This window comes from Lichenostomus cassidix, chromosome 1, assembly GCF_008360975.1.
Source record: "Lichenostomus cassidix isolate B80296 chromosome 1, HeHo_3.0, whole genome shotgun sequence".
Taxonomy (NCBI): Eukaryota; Metazoa; Chordata; class Aves; order Passeriformes; family Meliphagidae; genus Lichenostomus; species Lichenostomus cassidix.
The window spans coordinates 16443541-16461391 of NC_139479.1; the positions used below are offsets into that span (position 1 = coordinate 16443541).

At 37.8% G+C, this 17851-nt stretch overlaps 1 protein-coding gene across 5 annotated transcripts in view; it reads left to right on the forward strand.

Annotated features, from left to right (window-relative positions):
* The window catches only part of AP1S2 (adaptor related protein complex 1 subunit sigma 2), a 36577-nt gene that overhangs the window by 13558 nt on the left and 5168 nt on the right, over positions 1 to 17851 (forward strand). The window contains exons 5-6 of one of the 5 annotated variants that reach the window (XM_085051552.1): positions 4104 to 4197; positions 12159 to 13610. The exons of 1 other annotated variant lie outside the window; for it this stretch is intronic. In XM_085051552.1, the coding sequence (XP_084907678.1) occupies positions 4104 to 4148 (45 nt within the window). In that variant the 3' untranslated portion in view covers positions 4149 to 4197; positions 12159 to 13610. Of the gene's footprint in view, positions 1 to 4103; positions 4198 to 12158; positions 13611 to 15934; positions 17818 to 17851 lie in introns of those variants that run through there. 3 more of the 5 variants (XM_085051543.1, XM_085051535.1, XM_085051560.1) reach the window with 3 other exon arrangements.

Genomic DNA, 17851 nt, shown 5'->3' on the forward strand with positions numbered 1-17851 from the left:
TTGCTATTTCAAACCCTTGCCTCATCCTATATCGAAAAGGGTACCAAAATTCATGTTGGCTGTTCATGCTGGCTGACTTTTCTTAGATGCTTAGGGTTGCTGTATAGATTTAAGCTGTTGGTTTTAGAATGAGAATCTTTGGAAATGAAAGTCTGGTGAATTTCCTGCATATACCATGAGAATTTTCCTCTTGGAGATGAAATGTGCTTATTGGAAACCATAGGTTGGAGGGTATGCATCACAGTAGCTACTAGGTTTTCCTTGAGCTATGCCAAAATTTCTTCTTTTTGTCATCAGCACGGGCAAAAGAAAATTCTGGTATTTAAGCCTCCAGTGGGTGGGAGCATAAGGGATTTTTTTTTTTCTGCTTTAGGAAACAGCCTTTTTAAGCACCTGTTTCTTACCATTTTCCTGAAAAACTTGCCATAATGAATGCAATTAATTCAGTCTTCACTTAATGCTCTCTCTTAAATATAGACTGTTGAAATAGACTGCCTTCCTAAGTTGGCAGTGACATTATTTGCCTTGGCTGTACCTGTGTTCCTCTGAACATGAAACAAAAATGAATAATGGAATCTTCATTATCATGGAGATCCAACTGCCTCGATTACCATCTGTTCTTCACGTGTAATTTCCATCTCAGTTTCAGGTGGTCAGCTGGGTTGGTCAGTTGATCAGTACAGTTCTTACGGCATGTATCTGCTTGATTTTAGGCACAGATAATGATCTACAGTTACATTTTAGAATATATATATATGTATATATATATATGGGGACCTATGAGAGTTACTGTAATTGAGAAACGGTAGATTTTTAGTTCATTATTTTATGGATTTGGAATCCCTCCCAACTCACAGAAGAACAAATTGTAGTGTTTTGGTAGCTGATGCTTTTCTAAAATGCATTTCAGAGCTCAGTCTCTGAAGATGTTGTATTTATAGAAGAAAGGGGTCATAGTGCTGTTAGTGCTTGCCACTCTCCATGATACTCAAAAAGTCATGGCAGTCAGATGCAGTCCCAGGTGACTGGGAAAAGGGAAGCTTTGTACCCATTTCTAAAAAGGGTAGAAAGCAGGACTCTGTGAACTACCAGCCTGTCAGCCTCACCTGGGAAGATGCTCCTAGAAGCTGTGCTAGGGCACATAAAGGACTGAGAGGTGATTTGGGACAGCCAGCACAGCTCCACCAAAGGCAACCCAGTGGCCTTCTGTATAATGGAGTGACTACATCAGTGGGCAAGGCAAGGGCTACAGATGTCATTTATCTGGACACAGCTCCCCATAGCATTGTTCTCTCTAAATTCAAGAGAGGTGGATTTGATGAGTGGACAGTTACATCCAAAGGATAGTGGTCAATGGCTTGGTGTCCCGTTGAATGTCAATGACAAGTGGTGTTCCTCAGGGGTCAGTAATGGGGCCAGTGCTGTTTAATGTCTTGATTAATGACAAAGAGGGATTGAGTGCACCCTCAATAAATTTGCAGCTGACACCAAGCTGAGTGGTGCAGTTGACAGACATGCAGGATGGGATGCCATCCAGAGGGACCTGGACAAAGCTGTGAAGTGTGCCCATAGGAATCTCACAAAGTTCAACAAGATCAAGTACAAGGTACTGCACCTTGGTCAGGACAGTCCCTGGTACCTGTACAGGCTGGAGGGTGAACAGATCAAGTGTAGCTGAGAAGCACTTGGGGGTGCTGGTGGATGAGAGGCTGGATGTGACTGGCAATGTGTGTTTGCAGCCCAGAAAGCCAATTGTACCCTGGGCTGCATCAATTGCACTGTCCCAGCAGGTGGAGGGAGGGGATTCTGCCCTTCTACCCTGCTCTGGTGAGACCCCACCTGGAGTGCTGCATCCAGCTCCTAGGAACAAACCTCTAAAAAGGCTGTAAATTTAATAGTAGCTGACAGCTCTGTAAACCTTGATATTTTTGTATTTTTAATAGATAATACTAAACTGTCCTTCTTGAACTGTGGAGTAGGTTTTCCTGCAAATACCAAATCATACTCCCATGTTTAAAACAATAGGAAGTATTTAGAAAATGGCTAGTAGAACCTGCATATCTTTTTCCCAAGTAGTAATGGGGGAAGAGGAGGTTAAGACTTCCAGATTTAAATACCTTCTTGAAAAAGTGGCGTTGAATGCTTTGACCTCTTCCCATGCTCAGTCTGGTGGTTTTTTTGTTTGCGTTGTTTTGTTTGTTTGTTTCTTTGTTTAAGTGTGTATACATGTAAGATGTGACTAATCCTATTACATTAAAAAAAATCAAAAGAAATCAAAATGATAAGTTCTTAAGACTCAATAAGTTGAGGAAGGAGTCTTCTCTATAAGCATTAAATATGCATTCATTAAGCTTTGCAAATTGAAACATCAGTAAGTTTCAATTATAAGTAAGATAAATTAGCATATGCAGTTCTTGCTGTCTCATAACTATTCAGTACCCTCTCTGATGTGAATTCCAATACTGATCAGTTTGCAAACTGGGAACTTGTAAAACTGTTGAGGGTATATTAACGATACACTGAACTCTTTGTAGTTTATAATTTTAATAATGGTATATTTATTCTGTACACTGAGCTGGTAGATTCTTCTCCAGAGGCATTCTCCTGTCCTCAGCCGTAGAAGGACTGTGTCAGGGTGATGCAATGAAAATTTTAGCTCTGCTGCATATGCCATAGCTGTTTTCAGGAGTTTAGTCACGTGCTTCTCATCAATAAACAGAGTAAATTCAATGAACAATTGCAGAAGGCTGCTTGACAGTAAGGAGTATCTTATCTTCAGAATCAGGTGCTCTTTCTGAATGCTCACGTTAATCTGCATTTTAATAGAGCAAGTTCATTGGATGTGGCAGAATGTTGAAAAGAGCAATGTTAATGTTTGGGTCTTGAGACTGTAAGGAGAAAATTCCATTTTTGCTCTGTTGTCTGAGATGATGTGTCATGTTGCAGTGCTACTACCCTTTCCTAGAATTTTCTCTACCTGTGAAGATGGTTTTAGAGTGCCAGAGAATATTAGGTGAAGAGAATACGAATGTGCCCAGGAGGCATCCTGTTGTTTGGTTTTAGATTCTTATTTCTTTGTGGTCTTCTCTGTGTGTTGTACAAATGTTGGGCACATTGCTGCTATGTGTTTCAGGGGTTTTATTTATTTTTGAGGGAGAAGCTATATTTTTTGTTGCCAAGCTGTCTAGCAATGGTAGTAGTTCTGGTGATGGGTATCAAGGTATACTAAAAGTGTGTATATTAAATTTTATGCTAAAAATTTGATATTAAAAGGCAAAAAAAAGGTGAGAAGACCTATTGTTCACAATTATTTGAGAATTCTAAGTATGTTTGATTAACAGATGGATTGATTTTGATTAAAGTGAAAATGTTGAACTTTTTGCACTAAGCAATATGACATGAAAGTGACTACTCAGCAAGTAACAATGGTAACTTAATAAATATGATTTTTGAATTAAATTGTTTAAATTACTTCAAAGATTATAGGTTGAATGAAACTTTTCTTCATGGAACAAATCTTAATATCAGTGTTAATAATAATGCTGTGTGACAGTTAATCACTGAACTAAATACATGTAAATTTGGTGGTGACCTATTCTATTACACTCTCAATCTGTTCCAATAACAAACAACTGATCTTAAGTCTCTTTAAAAATAATAAAATCTTTGAATTAAATTTCCTTCAAGCCCAACTGAAGCTTTCTAAAGAACTTTCTACAACTTACTCTTTTCAGGTACTGATATCCTTTACCTGGTTGAGAAATGAAAAATAAACTTGAGAGTTTTTTTTAGTGCATCTACTTGAAGTCTTTGAACAGATGTTTTCTACTGATGCATTTCTATTGCTTTCTTAACAGTGGCCTTTAGGAACACCTATTAAAATTGTATTAACATAAAAAATAATAGCTGAAACAGATTTGCGTGAAATAACTGAAATTCCTTTTGTATCCAGTTTAGAATATTTTAAAGTCTTATTTTACATGTAAATAAGTTGTACATGACTGGGTGGATGTTGGGTTTTTGTTTGCTTTTTGTTTGTTTTTTTTTTTTTTTAATTTAGTAGTTGGTATTACATTTTCACTGCTGCTTGATTTTGTTTGTAGAGCCAGAATGAAGACTGGGGAGGTTTGTCTGAGGAAATCTTATGATTAGGAGCAATCTAAGGCATTAGCCCTTTTGACCCCATCTAAATGATTGGTAACTACCAAGTTTACCATTTTGGTGGCATGGATTAAATGGGTGCTATGCAAAGACTGCTGCACGTGTAATTAAGTCCTTGCAAGGGTAAACAGAAAATGGGTGATGGGCTTAACTTTCTGCAACACTTGCATGATGGTCTTTGAAGAGTGCTTTGAGTGTTTCCTTTTATTTTCCTTTTATGTACTAACCGCATCAACTTGAAATTTCTGACTTCTCCTGGCTTTCTTTGGTGTTGATAATAAAGTGGGATAATGCAAGTCAGAGAAATGGATACCAAAGCTAATAACTAAACAGATGTTTGGCTTTACTTACAATCAGCCCATGTAAACATGTATTTATTGGAAAATGAGCTGTTTACATCTGCTGTGCAAAGAAAATGGGCCCTAAAAAGACTGGGTGCTGCTGCAATTGACTGTATATCAAATGCCGGATGCTGCATGACAGAACAAAGCTTATTTGCATATATAGTGCATTGCAACATATTTTTGTCCAAAGCATAAGTGGAATACATTGTGGCAGTCCTTCTAATAAAGGTAAGATTTTATTTTGCATAAAGCAAGTTTAAAACACATATGAAAGTGATTTGCTGGAGAAAACTTAATTAGTCTGTTGCTTATTTGATATAATGATAAACAAGTAGTTCAGTAAACAAATGGGCTTTTGTAATGTGGAACTGTGGTAATATATCTAATTTCATATGCAGCTTTATAAATATCAGGATTTAGTTTCCAGATAAAAGAAAATAATTGTAGTAGGCAAAAATATTTGTAATGTGTTCAAAAGCAAATTCACAGTTGGTGTATGGATATTTTTACCATTTAAGAGTTTCCTAGTATATGATACAGCCATTGATCTGTGTTGGGAAGAGGGGAGCAGCCGATAACCTGCTTGTGTATTAGACCTGAAGAATTAGGGCAGCCAACAAGTCATTTGTTGAAAACAAAATTTCTTGTATGAGCTTGGACATATTCTAAAGCAACTGTGAGAAAAGCCTACGTGCTCAAGCTTGATACTTTCCACATTTTTTCCCCAATTTTATTGCTTTTTCTCTGCTGTTCATGATAAACAAGTTTATGTATGAAGAGTGTGATTCTCATGGTGAGGTTAGTATTTATACTGTGCCTGTAAAACTCTACTTGTGATTAGAACTTAAAAAAGCTACCTATATTGTCCTAATTTTTTTTTTTTGGTGTCTTAGATGGCTACAAAGACCGAATCTGGCACATACAAGCTCAGGCTTAGAGAATTCTGTGTGATCCCAATTCACTAATATGTCCCTTGGTGAATTCTGTGTATCAGTATAGTTTTAGTTGAAGAAATGTGCTTTGTCCCCATTTAATAAAACCCAGTGGCGTTTTCTGATGTCCACTGAATGCTACTTTTTGGCCTGTACTGTTCCCTGGAAGGAGTGAAGGAATAGTCTCTGGGTTCAGACATTGATTTACAAGGTTGTTGCGGTTCCTCACGATAGGGTGAAATGGAGATGGCATCTGCTGGGATGAGTAGAGAGGGACAGATAGGTGGTTGCATGTAATAAGAGATGGGAGATAGTTTACCTGCAGTAAGGAGCTGCAGCTTGTATATAGGAATGAAGATCATCTGTGTTAAAGAAAGATCTCCTGAGGTGATGGAGGTTGCCTTCGGGCAAGGGGAGGAGTTTGACTCATAGCTTTGGTGCTTGGATTAACCTGATATTTAACTAATAGGTTATACAACTTCAAATCACTTTAATCCTTTTTACTCTGTGAGGTGTAACTAAACCTGGAATGAGTAGAATTTGGGATTATTTTATGTCTGTTTTAGAGAGTTTTGCTTGTAAACTTAGGGTTTCGAGTACTGCATGTTCCATGTGGCAATTGTAATAAACCACATATGCAGAAGTAGTCAGTTCCGTAGAGTATGTGGTGAAATTTTTGGTAAGCCTTGTGCAATGTTGAAAAAACAGGTGAAATCTTCATATTGTACATTCAAGTTCCATGTGTAGAAAATCTGCTTTCTGTTTGAGAGCATTTTACAGTGGTAAAGTCATGGTCTTGAGTCAGGATGGAGTTTCCTCACTACCCAAACCCATGCTGACAGTGACTTGTTGAGAAAGTTAGATCCATTTCTGCTGCCACTTTTGTGTTGTGTTGATCCACTTGCCCTGTGGTTTTGGAGCTCCTAGCTTGTTAACTAAAACTTGAGCTCATGCAGGGGAGCATGAGGGAAGTGCCAGGAGGAAGAAAGCAGTGGCATTGAAAAGGGAAGTAAAAAGCAGCTGCTTTTGTCAAGCCAGGACTTTTGCTAAAGCTAATAGTGCAGCTTAAATTACATCCTATTTTTAAAAAATCACAGTATCTAAGTGTTTTAAAAAGCCAGTGTTCCACACATCTTGTCCTGACTCACTGTCTGCTCTGAACCCCCAAGTCAGATAGCATAGGTAGGTTCTAATTTACTTGTCATATGCTGCACCCCTGCTGCTGGCCTGAGTCATAGGAGTGCAGCAAGGAGCCTCAGCAGCAGTATTGACTTTCGTAATTTTCAGTTGTCCTTTCTCTCCCGCTTTCCTTTGTGCCAGGAAAGCTATTTATATGACCGTTCTAGAACTGGATTTCAGATCCATTTAAACTGATCCAATTCAAATTGCTCATTTCTAAAAACATATAGTCAGCAGCTTTTCTTTTCCATGTTTGCAACTTGTGCCTTTAAACACTTGTCCAAACAATTACAAGAACGCAGAGTGCTGCAGGACCAGGAAAGAAGGGAGATGCTTAAATGCCATTGCCATGGAAGCTGAATGATATTGGACGTGACATGGCTTGTTGCAGCAGTATATTCTGGTCATCCCTTCAAAGGTACAGCCCTGCAGTTTAAGAAATGCTTCCTTAAGCAAAGGAGAATAAGTGATGTAAACCTGTATTTGCAGTGCTGGAAGAAGTCACTAATGAATCCTTATGTGCGTAGCTTGGCAGTTTGCCAAACATGCAGACACTGTCGGATTATCTGCTAAAGAACTCAGTGATTTTCAATAATTTTGGCTCTAACTTCACAATTCAAAGTATTCAGCTGTAATATGTGCTTAAAACATTTGTGTTTTTGTGGTGGCGAGGTGGAGCCTCTGATGGATTCTTAGAACCATCCTTACTGCTAAAGGCTGGGCTGTCGATAGTTCCTGGCTCGCTGCGTAGCAACTGATTGGCACATGTGAAGCAGAGCCTCTCAGGGCGATTATCACCTCTGAGCTGGCAGATCAGAGTAGCAGCTGAGAGCAGGAAGCACCTACTATTATCCGGTTATAGTACACAAAGCTTCAACTGATCTCTCTGCTTGTGCTTTTGGGAGAGGCAGGCAGGCCACTGCTGACCTTCTGTCATGCCCTTCTGCTCTGGGCTGTTGAGGTGATGTTTTAGAGCCCAAGTCTGTGCATATGCTAGGACATTTTGCTGAATAACAATTTATAACAATTGAATAACAATGTCCTGAATTTACAGGACAACTTGCTGGTTGAGAATTGTTTGAACCAGCTTGCATCAATCTTGAAGATTCTTTGTTTTCTCTGTATAGAAGGCTGCAGACAAGATCTTGACTAGGAGCTGGCATTGATGCAGGATGGTTCTTTTTGTTTGTTGGGGGTTTTTTGTTCTTTTTTTGTAAGAGCATCATAGTTAATACTTGTCTTTGAAGATGTTCAGGACCTTCTAAGTGTTTCTAGGTTCTCTGAGAAAACACTTTGCTCTCCTTCGAAAGTAAAAATAGAATTTCCCAGTAAAAATGTCCTAGTGGGAATATTCAAGTCCAGGCTGGATGGGCCCTGAGCAACCTGGTCTATTGGAAGGTGTCTCTGCCCATGGCATGAGGGTTGGAACGAAATGATCTAAAAGATCCCTTCAACTCAAACCCTTCTATCTAATGGAAGTTTCTGAATAGTTATCTAACCAAAGATTAGGAAACAGTTACTCCTGTTTTGAAATCATTGAAAAGGCAAGTGAAAAGCAGCAATTTCCAAAAGCAGCCGTTCATTAGAAATATTTCCTAATAACGCTTCAGAAGCAGAATGTAAAAGCAATTGCTTCTGAAGCATTGCTAAGGAAGTGCTTGTTAAATGTTCATCTCTTCCTACTGCAAAAACTTCATTTTTCTAAACAGAAACCCTCATCCTCCGCTCTTGGTTTCCTCATAGCCTGCTTCTGTAGAATTCTTCCCAAACTTCTGTATACTCTGTGGTCCCACATCTTGTCTGTTGTTCCAGCTAGGGTTTATTAGATGCTGGGTGAGGAAAAAAGCCAAGTCTTTATCAAAAGGTAGCATTTGTAATTTTTGTCTCCAGTTTAATGTGGCTTGCCTTCATAGGCTTTGTGCTGGTTGTGACAGGAAAGAAGTTAAAACAATAACCTAAGCAAACTTTCCCTGAAAAAGAAGTCATACCAAGTATTCATGAAGTCTGTCTCACTGCCATGAGATGTCATCGGTAAAATGGCAGCACTGCAAGCCACTGAACTTAAGACAATTTCATGTAGACATAAATAATTTCTTTTCTCTCTTGCCTGAGGAAATAACACAGTTTTGTTGTCCGCTACAGACATAAAATACCTTAAATTGCAGCAAGAAAATAATTCAAGGTAGATGTTAGGCAAATTTTCCAGTGGTGATGATAATGTAGCATTTAAGTAGATTGCTTGGGGTGCAATAAAAAGGCATCACTGGCTGCCTTTAATAGATGAAATATGTGTCTCAGGGAAGTTTTAGATGTGCTGTTTGGGGGACTGGATTAAATTATGTCCCTTCTAATTTTATTTTGGTTATGATTTTTAATTAGTTTGGGTCATGACAGAGTTGGCTGAGAAAATGTCAGTTGGGTTGGATTGGCTAAATAGTTCTGTTTACTCAAATCAACTCTACCATTTTTCTAATGTAAAAAACCTCCAGTGACTAAGGCTGACAACTTCAGAGAGTATTATTAGCTTTTTAAAATGAGTTGTAAACACAGATGTAATTTTGAAAAATATTAATTCTAGTAACTTTAAAACATTGGAATTCCATAATGTGCAGCTTGTGTTGTATAGCTATTACTTTTCAGGCAATACTAGGATGTAAGACCAATTGTTAAAGTCAGATAAATAGTTTACATCCAAATTTTTAAGTGATGATTTCTTAAGGTGGTATTTCATGTTAGTTTGCCATTATATTGTGCTGTAAGGATACCACTACCTCTTCCTTAGCTGCTAGATCAACTAATTTATAAACTCATTTGATCTAGATTGTTATCTTAGACAACATCTGAGCCTGTGAAGCTTGTCGTTGAAGTCTGCCCATTCCCACTGAAGGAAGGCAAGGTAGTGTAGATACTGATTGTGGAATTTGACAACTGTCCCTTCCCTATATTGTCTTTTCTGGTATTCAAACCAGCAGGCCAACTGCTCTGGAGACAGTGAGTGGGGAACACAAAAAAAAGCCAGTCATAGTTGAAACTTGTGAGATACTATAGTTCCGTGATGGCAGACAATTTGTCAAAATTTCATTTTCCTTTCAGTTGTTTGTCAGGCTGCCCACAGTGCCAGGCGCTCTGTGTGGGACAGTCCTGGATGTCCTTGTTGGGGTACAGAGGCCTGACTGGAACGTCAGTGTTTTCCTTCTTCACAGTGCTGTGTTACCACTTCATATCTCTGTTACTGGTGTCTTCCATTTAATCCTTCAGTTTCACCTCTACAAGGTCAGTTTATTACTAGTCTAGTTGCAGGTGGTGTTTACATGGTCTGTAAACTAAAAAGCCATCAGGAGTGAAATAACCACTTTTTTCTTATTATTGTCTGACTATCTATCATGCTTTCTCTGTAAACAATAGGTTTCTATGAAGATGAGGCTCTAATCCCACAACAGTAATTTGAGTCAATCATCTAATTTCGTGTAACATGATTTAACATCAAAGACAGTGAATTCCTCAAGTTATGAACCATTGAAAATACAAACAGGGTGGGAAATATCCCAGGGCTGTGTGGGGCTGTGCAAGTTTGGAAAGTACTGAAAAGGTAACAAGTGGATAAACATGAAATGAACACTTCCATGGCCTTATTTGTTGATGTTTACAAGTTATGTAAAGACACACATGGTCAGTGTTTCCAGGCTGGAGAGTGTGCTAAAGAATATGTACACATATAATCCTTGAGTACAGCAACAGTGGGTTGTAATCAGCCTCATAAAACTGCCAGAAAATGAGCTGCTCTCATTCTTCTTTCTGTCCAGTGAGCTAATACAAAATTAAGGAGAAATATGTTAAGAGATTTGACAGGCATTTTGGTGAAGACATGAACTTTGATGGCTGCACATTTCTAGTGGTGAATGCTGGAAGACATGAGTTTTTTACAAGGAAGTGGGGAATCATATGTATGCATGTATTTCCCAGATAAAAATTGGGCATTTTAGATTATTATTACAGTACGCCTGTTCTTCAGTTGTCTTCATGAACAGTCACCTTTACTTACAGTGTAAGTAAAGCAGGAGCTTTCCATAAGGACCCCTCTGGGAATATTTGTCTGTGGAGGCTCCTGGAATTCTGAAGTTAGTACTTTCTTCTTTTTGGTCAAAACTCCTACTCCCTAATAACATACATTATCATCACGCAATGCCTTTTCCAGTTAGTAATATGCCTCAGAGTTTTGTTTTTAATGTAGACTGATGCTTTTTAGTTATGCCATATGAGAGGTGTTAAGTGTTAAATTCACATTTGTAATTCTATATTATATACCAGGTTCTTCTGAATCCAAAAATCATAGCATCTGTCATAAAACTTATTTGAAACTGTCACAGAGTTATATAGGTGCTAGTATTTTGTGAACTACTAGATTTGTAGGTAGCTTGGTCGGAATAAGTCAGACTGCTGTGACATGATCTTCAGATTAGTGATACTGAAGAACAGTATAAAAACTCTAAAGCTTCTAGGATATTTTGTTGTGCTTTTTTGTAATTTGAGAATGGAATTTAAAAACACAGAAGCTTGGATATGCAAATAAACGGGGATGGCACAGATGAGACAGGTTTAGAAGTCCATGGGAACTCTCTCAACTCTGTTTTAAAACTTCTGTCATTCTGGGAAGTGGGATACTAAAACAGATTGAAGATTGTAATTGGTAAAGCATGAGAGCTAGAAACTGACATGCAGAGAGTTGAGTTTTGTGTGTTTTCATCCCAGAAGTTTAATGGGCATATATGGGGCTGATGCTCCTAAATTGCTGTTACTCCAATAAAAAAATGTCATCTGTCTTCAGGGCACTGGTTTTAATACAGAAAATTAGATGTTGCTTTCTTTCTAGCTCATCTTTCAACAAATTGAATATTAACATTCATGCTAATAATACGGGAGTGTATTGAGTTTAGCAGCATAATTCAAAAGCAAAGAAATTTTGCCTGCTTCGAGAGGTGTATCCCTTTTCTAAACAGACCCTCTTTCTACAAAATGTAATTTTTGTCACCAGTAATGCCAATGCTGTTCTACCCTGGCACGGTGCTGCTCACAGATGTGTTCTGGAGGCCTGGTACCTCTAAATGTGTATTTTATCAGAGCAGATGTGGTGCGTGATGTCAGATGCCACTTAGCCCAGTGCCTCTCGCTGACAGTTAATGCCTGATGCAGAGACAGGAATGGTGCAAGTAATAGGATGGTCCATCTCTGGAGCAGTATCTCTGCTTCAAATATGTTTTGGCTGAGAAGAAACTCTGAGCTTCTGTAATAAAGTGTTTATGATGTGAAGTTGTTCTGTATGTTGATGGACACAGCATGCAAGTATGGGGGGGTAAAATGATGATTCTCCTCACCAGCCTCCCACCCCCCCAGGAAATCTAGAGTAGTCAAAAATACAATATTGTATTTCTGTATCAAATATCCTTTTAATATCAGAGATACAATAGTGGGATAATATTTTTGTTTTCTTGCATATCTGTCCACCTTTCTGTTGTGTATAAGAATATGTACACTTCTTTTGTAGCCACGTCATGAATACTTTAATGTACCAGTGTACTAAATGGCTTCATTCATCATGCATGCAGAATTTCAGAGGAGATAGACCTGTGACTTACTCATGACAGAACATTACCATCAGCTTGCTGAATCCAGTCATCTTGAATCTAATAGAATGCCACAATCATTCTCTGCTGTTGTACTTTCCTCTTCCCCCTCTGTTTTACAGTGTTGTCTCTTCACATGTCTCATTTCAACAAAACTTGTGCTTGTTGGCATATGGTTTAACTTTTTTATTGTGTGTAAGCTTGAAGTCTTATGCTTAAAAGTTCTGTAGCATATTCTGAGCTAAACATCTATATACTGCAACATCTACCTATGCTGTAACATTACTCAACCCATGTTTATCTTTCAAATAGGTTGTGGTGGTATTTAAACATACACTTAAAGTCTGTAGGTGAACTTAAGACTTACAGAGAAAGTAGTGAAGGAGTAGTATCATGTGAAATGTGTATCACACAAGTATTAAATGATGTTGAAGGAAATTCTATGTAGACCATGCATCTTAATTAAAGGTGCAAATACCATTATCTCTTTCTGAAGACTGGCACAATAGTGTGACTGGCCTTACAAAAAGGAGGGAGGCAGAATTGATTAGGTCAAAGAGAATGACAGGTAAATCTGAAATAAACACGTTTGTATTTAAATGTTCAGAACACTCCTGTGAGTAGTTTAACAGCTGCTCCAACTGAAAAAGAGTAATATAATTGTTTTACAAATGAGTAATAGAATCATAGAATCATTAAGGTTGGAGAAGACCTCTAAGCTTATTGAGTCCAGCCATTAATGGTTAGGGTTGGAAAGATCCAAGTCCATTAACAGTATACTTTGCAATATGCCTTCTTAAATTGGCATTTCCAGTTTTAACTGTGGGCTACCTTGTGTATTGGAGAACTGCCACAAGGGTGAATATAAGTGCATTCAGTTGGAAAGTGGGCAGAGTGAGAGGGCATGTAATGTATCCTGTTTGTAACCTAAAACCAATGCTGATTCTGAAAATTGTTTCCATGTAATTATCAAGGAGGCAGTTACTGAGATGAGCCACAAACAAGATAGTTCTGTATGTGGTAATGCACTACCTTCCAATTGTTAAACTGATGTAAAACTGGTAGATTTGGAGGATTAGACAAAAGATTTGGATTGGATTTGCAGCATTCTGAAATCTTAGAAAACAAGATCATAGGAGTGGTTTTCCATTTCCAAGTTTGCCTTTTTTTCTGTAAGCCATTAACAATGTGTTTGGATGTCTGGTTAATGCTGCTTTAGCCTGCATTATTTCATGCCTGTTGGCTTAAAATGCTGTGCATTGAGCTGTAATGAGATGCTGTTTTTCTTGTTATCTGTATACAGCTGCTTGCTTCTAAATGACTAGGTAATGAATTAGCTTTTCTGGCATGTTTGAAATAAAGTATTGCATGCACTTTTGTCTCACGTGAATGACTTTTTTCCTCATCTGTGTTCTGATATTTCAATTTTGTGTTGTTTGCCTTGGGTGATTCTGAGCTGCAGGTAGTATATAACACTGCAGAATATTTTACATAAGAATTGGATAAAATGTTTGACACTTACTAAAACAAATAATATGAACAAAACATAATACAATTCATTCTATTTGTTTCTTAAAAGTAATAATTGATGAAGTTATTCCTCTAGCAAAAGACATTAGCCTTTAGGTGTTCCTTGAGATTATATTGTTGATGAGCACATAAGAAGGCATAGCTGCCTCAAGGTCACTGATGTAGTAATAAAAAAACCAAAATATGACTGAGTTCTGTGAGTGATGTGTCTGTGGACAAGTAGTTTATGTCCTTGAAACAGGTTGCTTTTAATGGTTAGCCAATGACCTCGATTTACATGAAGAAATTTAGTGTTTAAGTATATGCCTGCTGAAAATCACCTCAGACTTTGAATTGGCAGTGAATACAACAATATTAAACTGCTCTAAAAGCAGTGGCAGCACTGCTGTGTATTTCTTCATAGCTATGAAGAACTCTGTTTTCAGGTAACTTTGTAAATATGCTGTTTCACCCCTGAGTAACTCTTAAATGTCCACTGCTGTCTAATCAATTTAAAATTGAAAAGTGGATTTATTACAAATACATTGAAGGCCATGAAATGCTTGAGGAGTTGTATTCTTTTAGAATGCTCTTGAGTTCTGGTGCCACAGTTAGTTAACAGTGTAGGATTTCTTGAGTAAAATACCTTAGGTTGGTGGATAGTGGAGGTGTGTGTCTTCTAGAATGAATGCAACAAAGTAATCCGGGAATATAATACAAAATGTTATATTAAAAATGCTACATAGCCATTTCTTCAGTCAGTGCCCCCTTTTGGGGATTTGGTAGAATACACATGTAAATCTTTAATCCTGCCATCCTGTATGGCTTTGTCAAGGTCACTGCAGCTTTAAGAATATTTAAATATTGCATCAGTGAGGGCAAAAAACCCACAAGTCACCACTACATCTTCAATACACCAAGTATCTTGTTTTCAAAATTAACTTGCCTTTTTATTGCAATTTCTTATTTGCTGCTGGAATTTAGAAGCCATTTTGAAATGCTCAGAGGTGGCCTGATCCATTCTCTGACTTTTAAATGAAGTTGCCTTTAAAGTATCATAGCTTGTTCCTTCACTGCTCAATCACCTTATACATGAGCTGAATGAGGATAGTAAACCTGGTAATTTTGTGCCACATAGTTAAGGTTGATAGAGACAATATCCTGATGTTATTTGTGAGATTTGAGGTGTTTAATTTTGTATTCTACCAACATTATTTTTCTAATAAATATTTGAAAAGTGGTTGAAAAATAATTTGTTAGCTGCCTTAACTGTTATCTGCCTTTTTTTTCTGCTGCATGACATGTCTTGTTTTAGGATGCTAAAGTAAGTTTATTCATACTCTTGATATTAAAGCTGTCTGTTTTCATACAGATACAGTATCCCTTTTTATTTACTATGACATTGTTAATAGTTATGGAAAAGGTCAGCCTAAAGTTTCCAGTTTATTTCTTTTCAGATGCTATGGAAATAATGAATACAAAACTGATGATAATTCTTTGGAATTTGGTATTAAACAACATGCTCTGAGTCTAAGGAAAGCTTCCTAAGCATAAAATTAACCTAAAAACTTTATGCCTGGTGTGGAATAATAAAATTCTTGTCCTAGAAATTCCTCCCTCTCTGAAGGGGATCAACTTGACACCAGGCATGCCAAGGTTCCTTGACCTGGATTTATGAATTGAGCATAGGATCACTGAGGAGAAGAAAAAAAAAAAAAAAAGAAAAAGACTTCTTTATAAAGACCTTAAGGGATACTGTATCTTATTAGCATCAGCAGTTTCATTCATCCATTTATTTGTTCTTCCCTAACAGATTTTTGAGACCCTTGAAACAATTCACCACAAAAATCACTGACTCCATTGCAAGATCTTTCCCTATCCCTCCCCAGTTCCCATCTCTGTTACTTGGTTGTGATTTGTTCCCTGCTGGTAAATCTGAATTGTTTTATTTTTGTTACGCTTAAGGGCACTAAAATCTACCATCTATTCCTGTGAACCATGACAATCTAATTAACAGCTCTGTGAAGAGTGCAGCTAATACCATGTTTGCAAACTGCAGTAGTTCCATGTTTTCATGTTTTTTCAGCTTGCTTTTTCAATTCAGCATCTTCCATACTAACTCATGTAGAGTGCCACTCAATAGAATCACAGTGTTCATTTACTACTGTCTCAAATTTTCCCTCCATAGGAAGCAGAGACCCCACGTAGTGTACTTGAAGAAATTGGATTGACATAAATCTTCTCTTCAGCTGATGCCATCTCAGTGTTCCATACTGTAAATGTTCACTGCCTTCATTGTAATGTTTAGCTAATGGTGTAAGATGCTGTTTGTCAGTATTACTGTTTTGCTAAGCTGCTTCATTCAGGCCTACAAGAAAAATATTTTTTTTTTAAAGGGAACAAGAAGCCTAAGTTCAGAATTTATAAATGAAAGGGAATTAGATTTAAATTGATTCAGTGTTTCCCTTCACTGCATTTATAGGAAAATTGCATTTGACTTCGATAAGTGTACTGTTTTTTATAAGCAAACTTGACTTCAGGAAATAATGTATTATTATGACATAAGCATAGCCTATCTAAATGAAAAGAAACTACACAGACAACTCAAAATATGAAATGTTATGGTGTAGAAATTGTGTTTATGCAACCAAAGAATTTGTTCATCTACATTTTAGTCACCACTCGTGATTATTCTGCGTATTTCAGTTGTTGCATAAAGATTGGAAATATCTGTTTACTACTGAATTCGTCATTATACCAAAGAATCCTGCCAGGATCTGCATATCAAACTGGTAAAAACTGTTAAGGTGTTAACTGCTTTTTGCAAGAAAACTGGTCAACTCAATAGACATGAAGGTGTATTTTAGTGTAGCTATCTTGAGCAAAACTGTGCAAGTTACTATACTCAAGAGGGAATGCGTGTAGGAAAAAAGGAAAAACAACCCAGACCAAATAAGGAAACTGTTTTTAGGTCTGATACTAGCTTGCTTTGACCATGAATACAAGAAAGGAGGTCAGCTTTCTAACTGAAGAGAGATGCATAATGAAAATTGGATGCTTTGAAAGATGGGAAAGAAGAAGCTTTACAAAAGGAACCTTTTATTATTTTCTTTCCAAGTCTACCAATTAATTTGTATTTATTGGTGTTTTATAGTTATGCTTTATTGGGTGTATAGGTACCTTTAGGACACACTAAGAGTCAATGTAACTGCTTTTCTTGATCAACACCTTACACGTGCCACATCCCTTACATAACTCCTGTGTGATGTACAGTTGAACCAACTAATTTGCAGTGAGAGTTCCTAAACATCAGATTTGTACAGTATATTCAGTACAGATCATGTAAACTGATATCCAGTAATATTCTGACACTTTGAGCAGACTTTGAGTAATTAAAAACTAAGCCTGTTTCACTTCAGGAAATGTGATCCATGTGTGGTTGTGAGGAGATAGTGGAAGTCTATTGTTGCCTGTCCCCATGGAGGGGGGATTGTCCCCTCCCTCCCCACCCAGACACCTCCCCGTAGGAGTTTTGGCTTGTTCACATGAGTAGTGCCATATTTTCACAAAGCTTAGCTCTGGCAGTGCTGCTGGCAGCAGCACTTTGGTGGCCAGCTGGAGAGCAGGTTGAGTAGCACCCAGCCAGAGGAAAAGTGCAGCACTGCCACTTCCAAGGCCCCTGATCCAGACCCGAGCATGACTACCCAGCCAGAGCTGGGCTGTGTGTGCCACTCCTGTGAACCCAAGCCATGAGAATTTTCTAGGATTTACACACAGAGATTCCAGATTGCCAGAGACTGTTTTTTGTCCCAGGGCATTTCCCCAGTGTGCAGCAGGCAGGGATGGGTGAGGGTAGAGTGGTAGTGAAAGGACCCTGTGTGTGAGATTGAGGTGGTAAAATTAATTTAAGTCAAACCAGAAGCAATTTTGTATGTATTAAACATGTTTTTAAAGTTTACACTGTCACTTGTATGTGCTTGGCTGGATTTAGCTTTGTTGTGATTGTGACAAACTGTTTGACCTCTGTCTGTCACATTGGTTTAGTTGTAATAAATGTCCATTTTTACACCATTGCTGTGTTTATATGTAATTAGTGCCCACATTT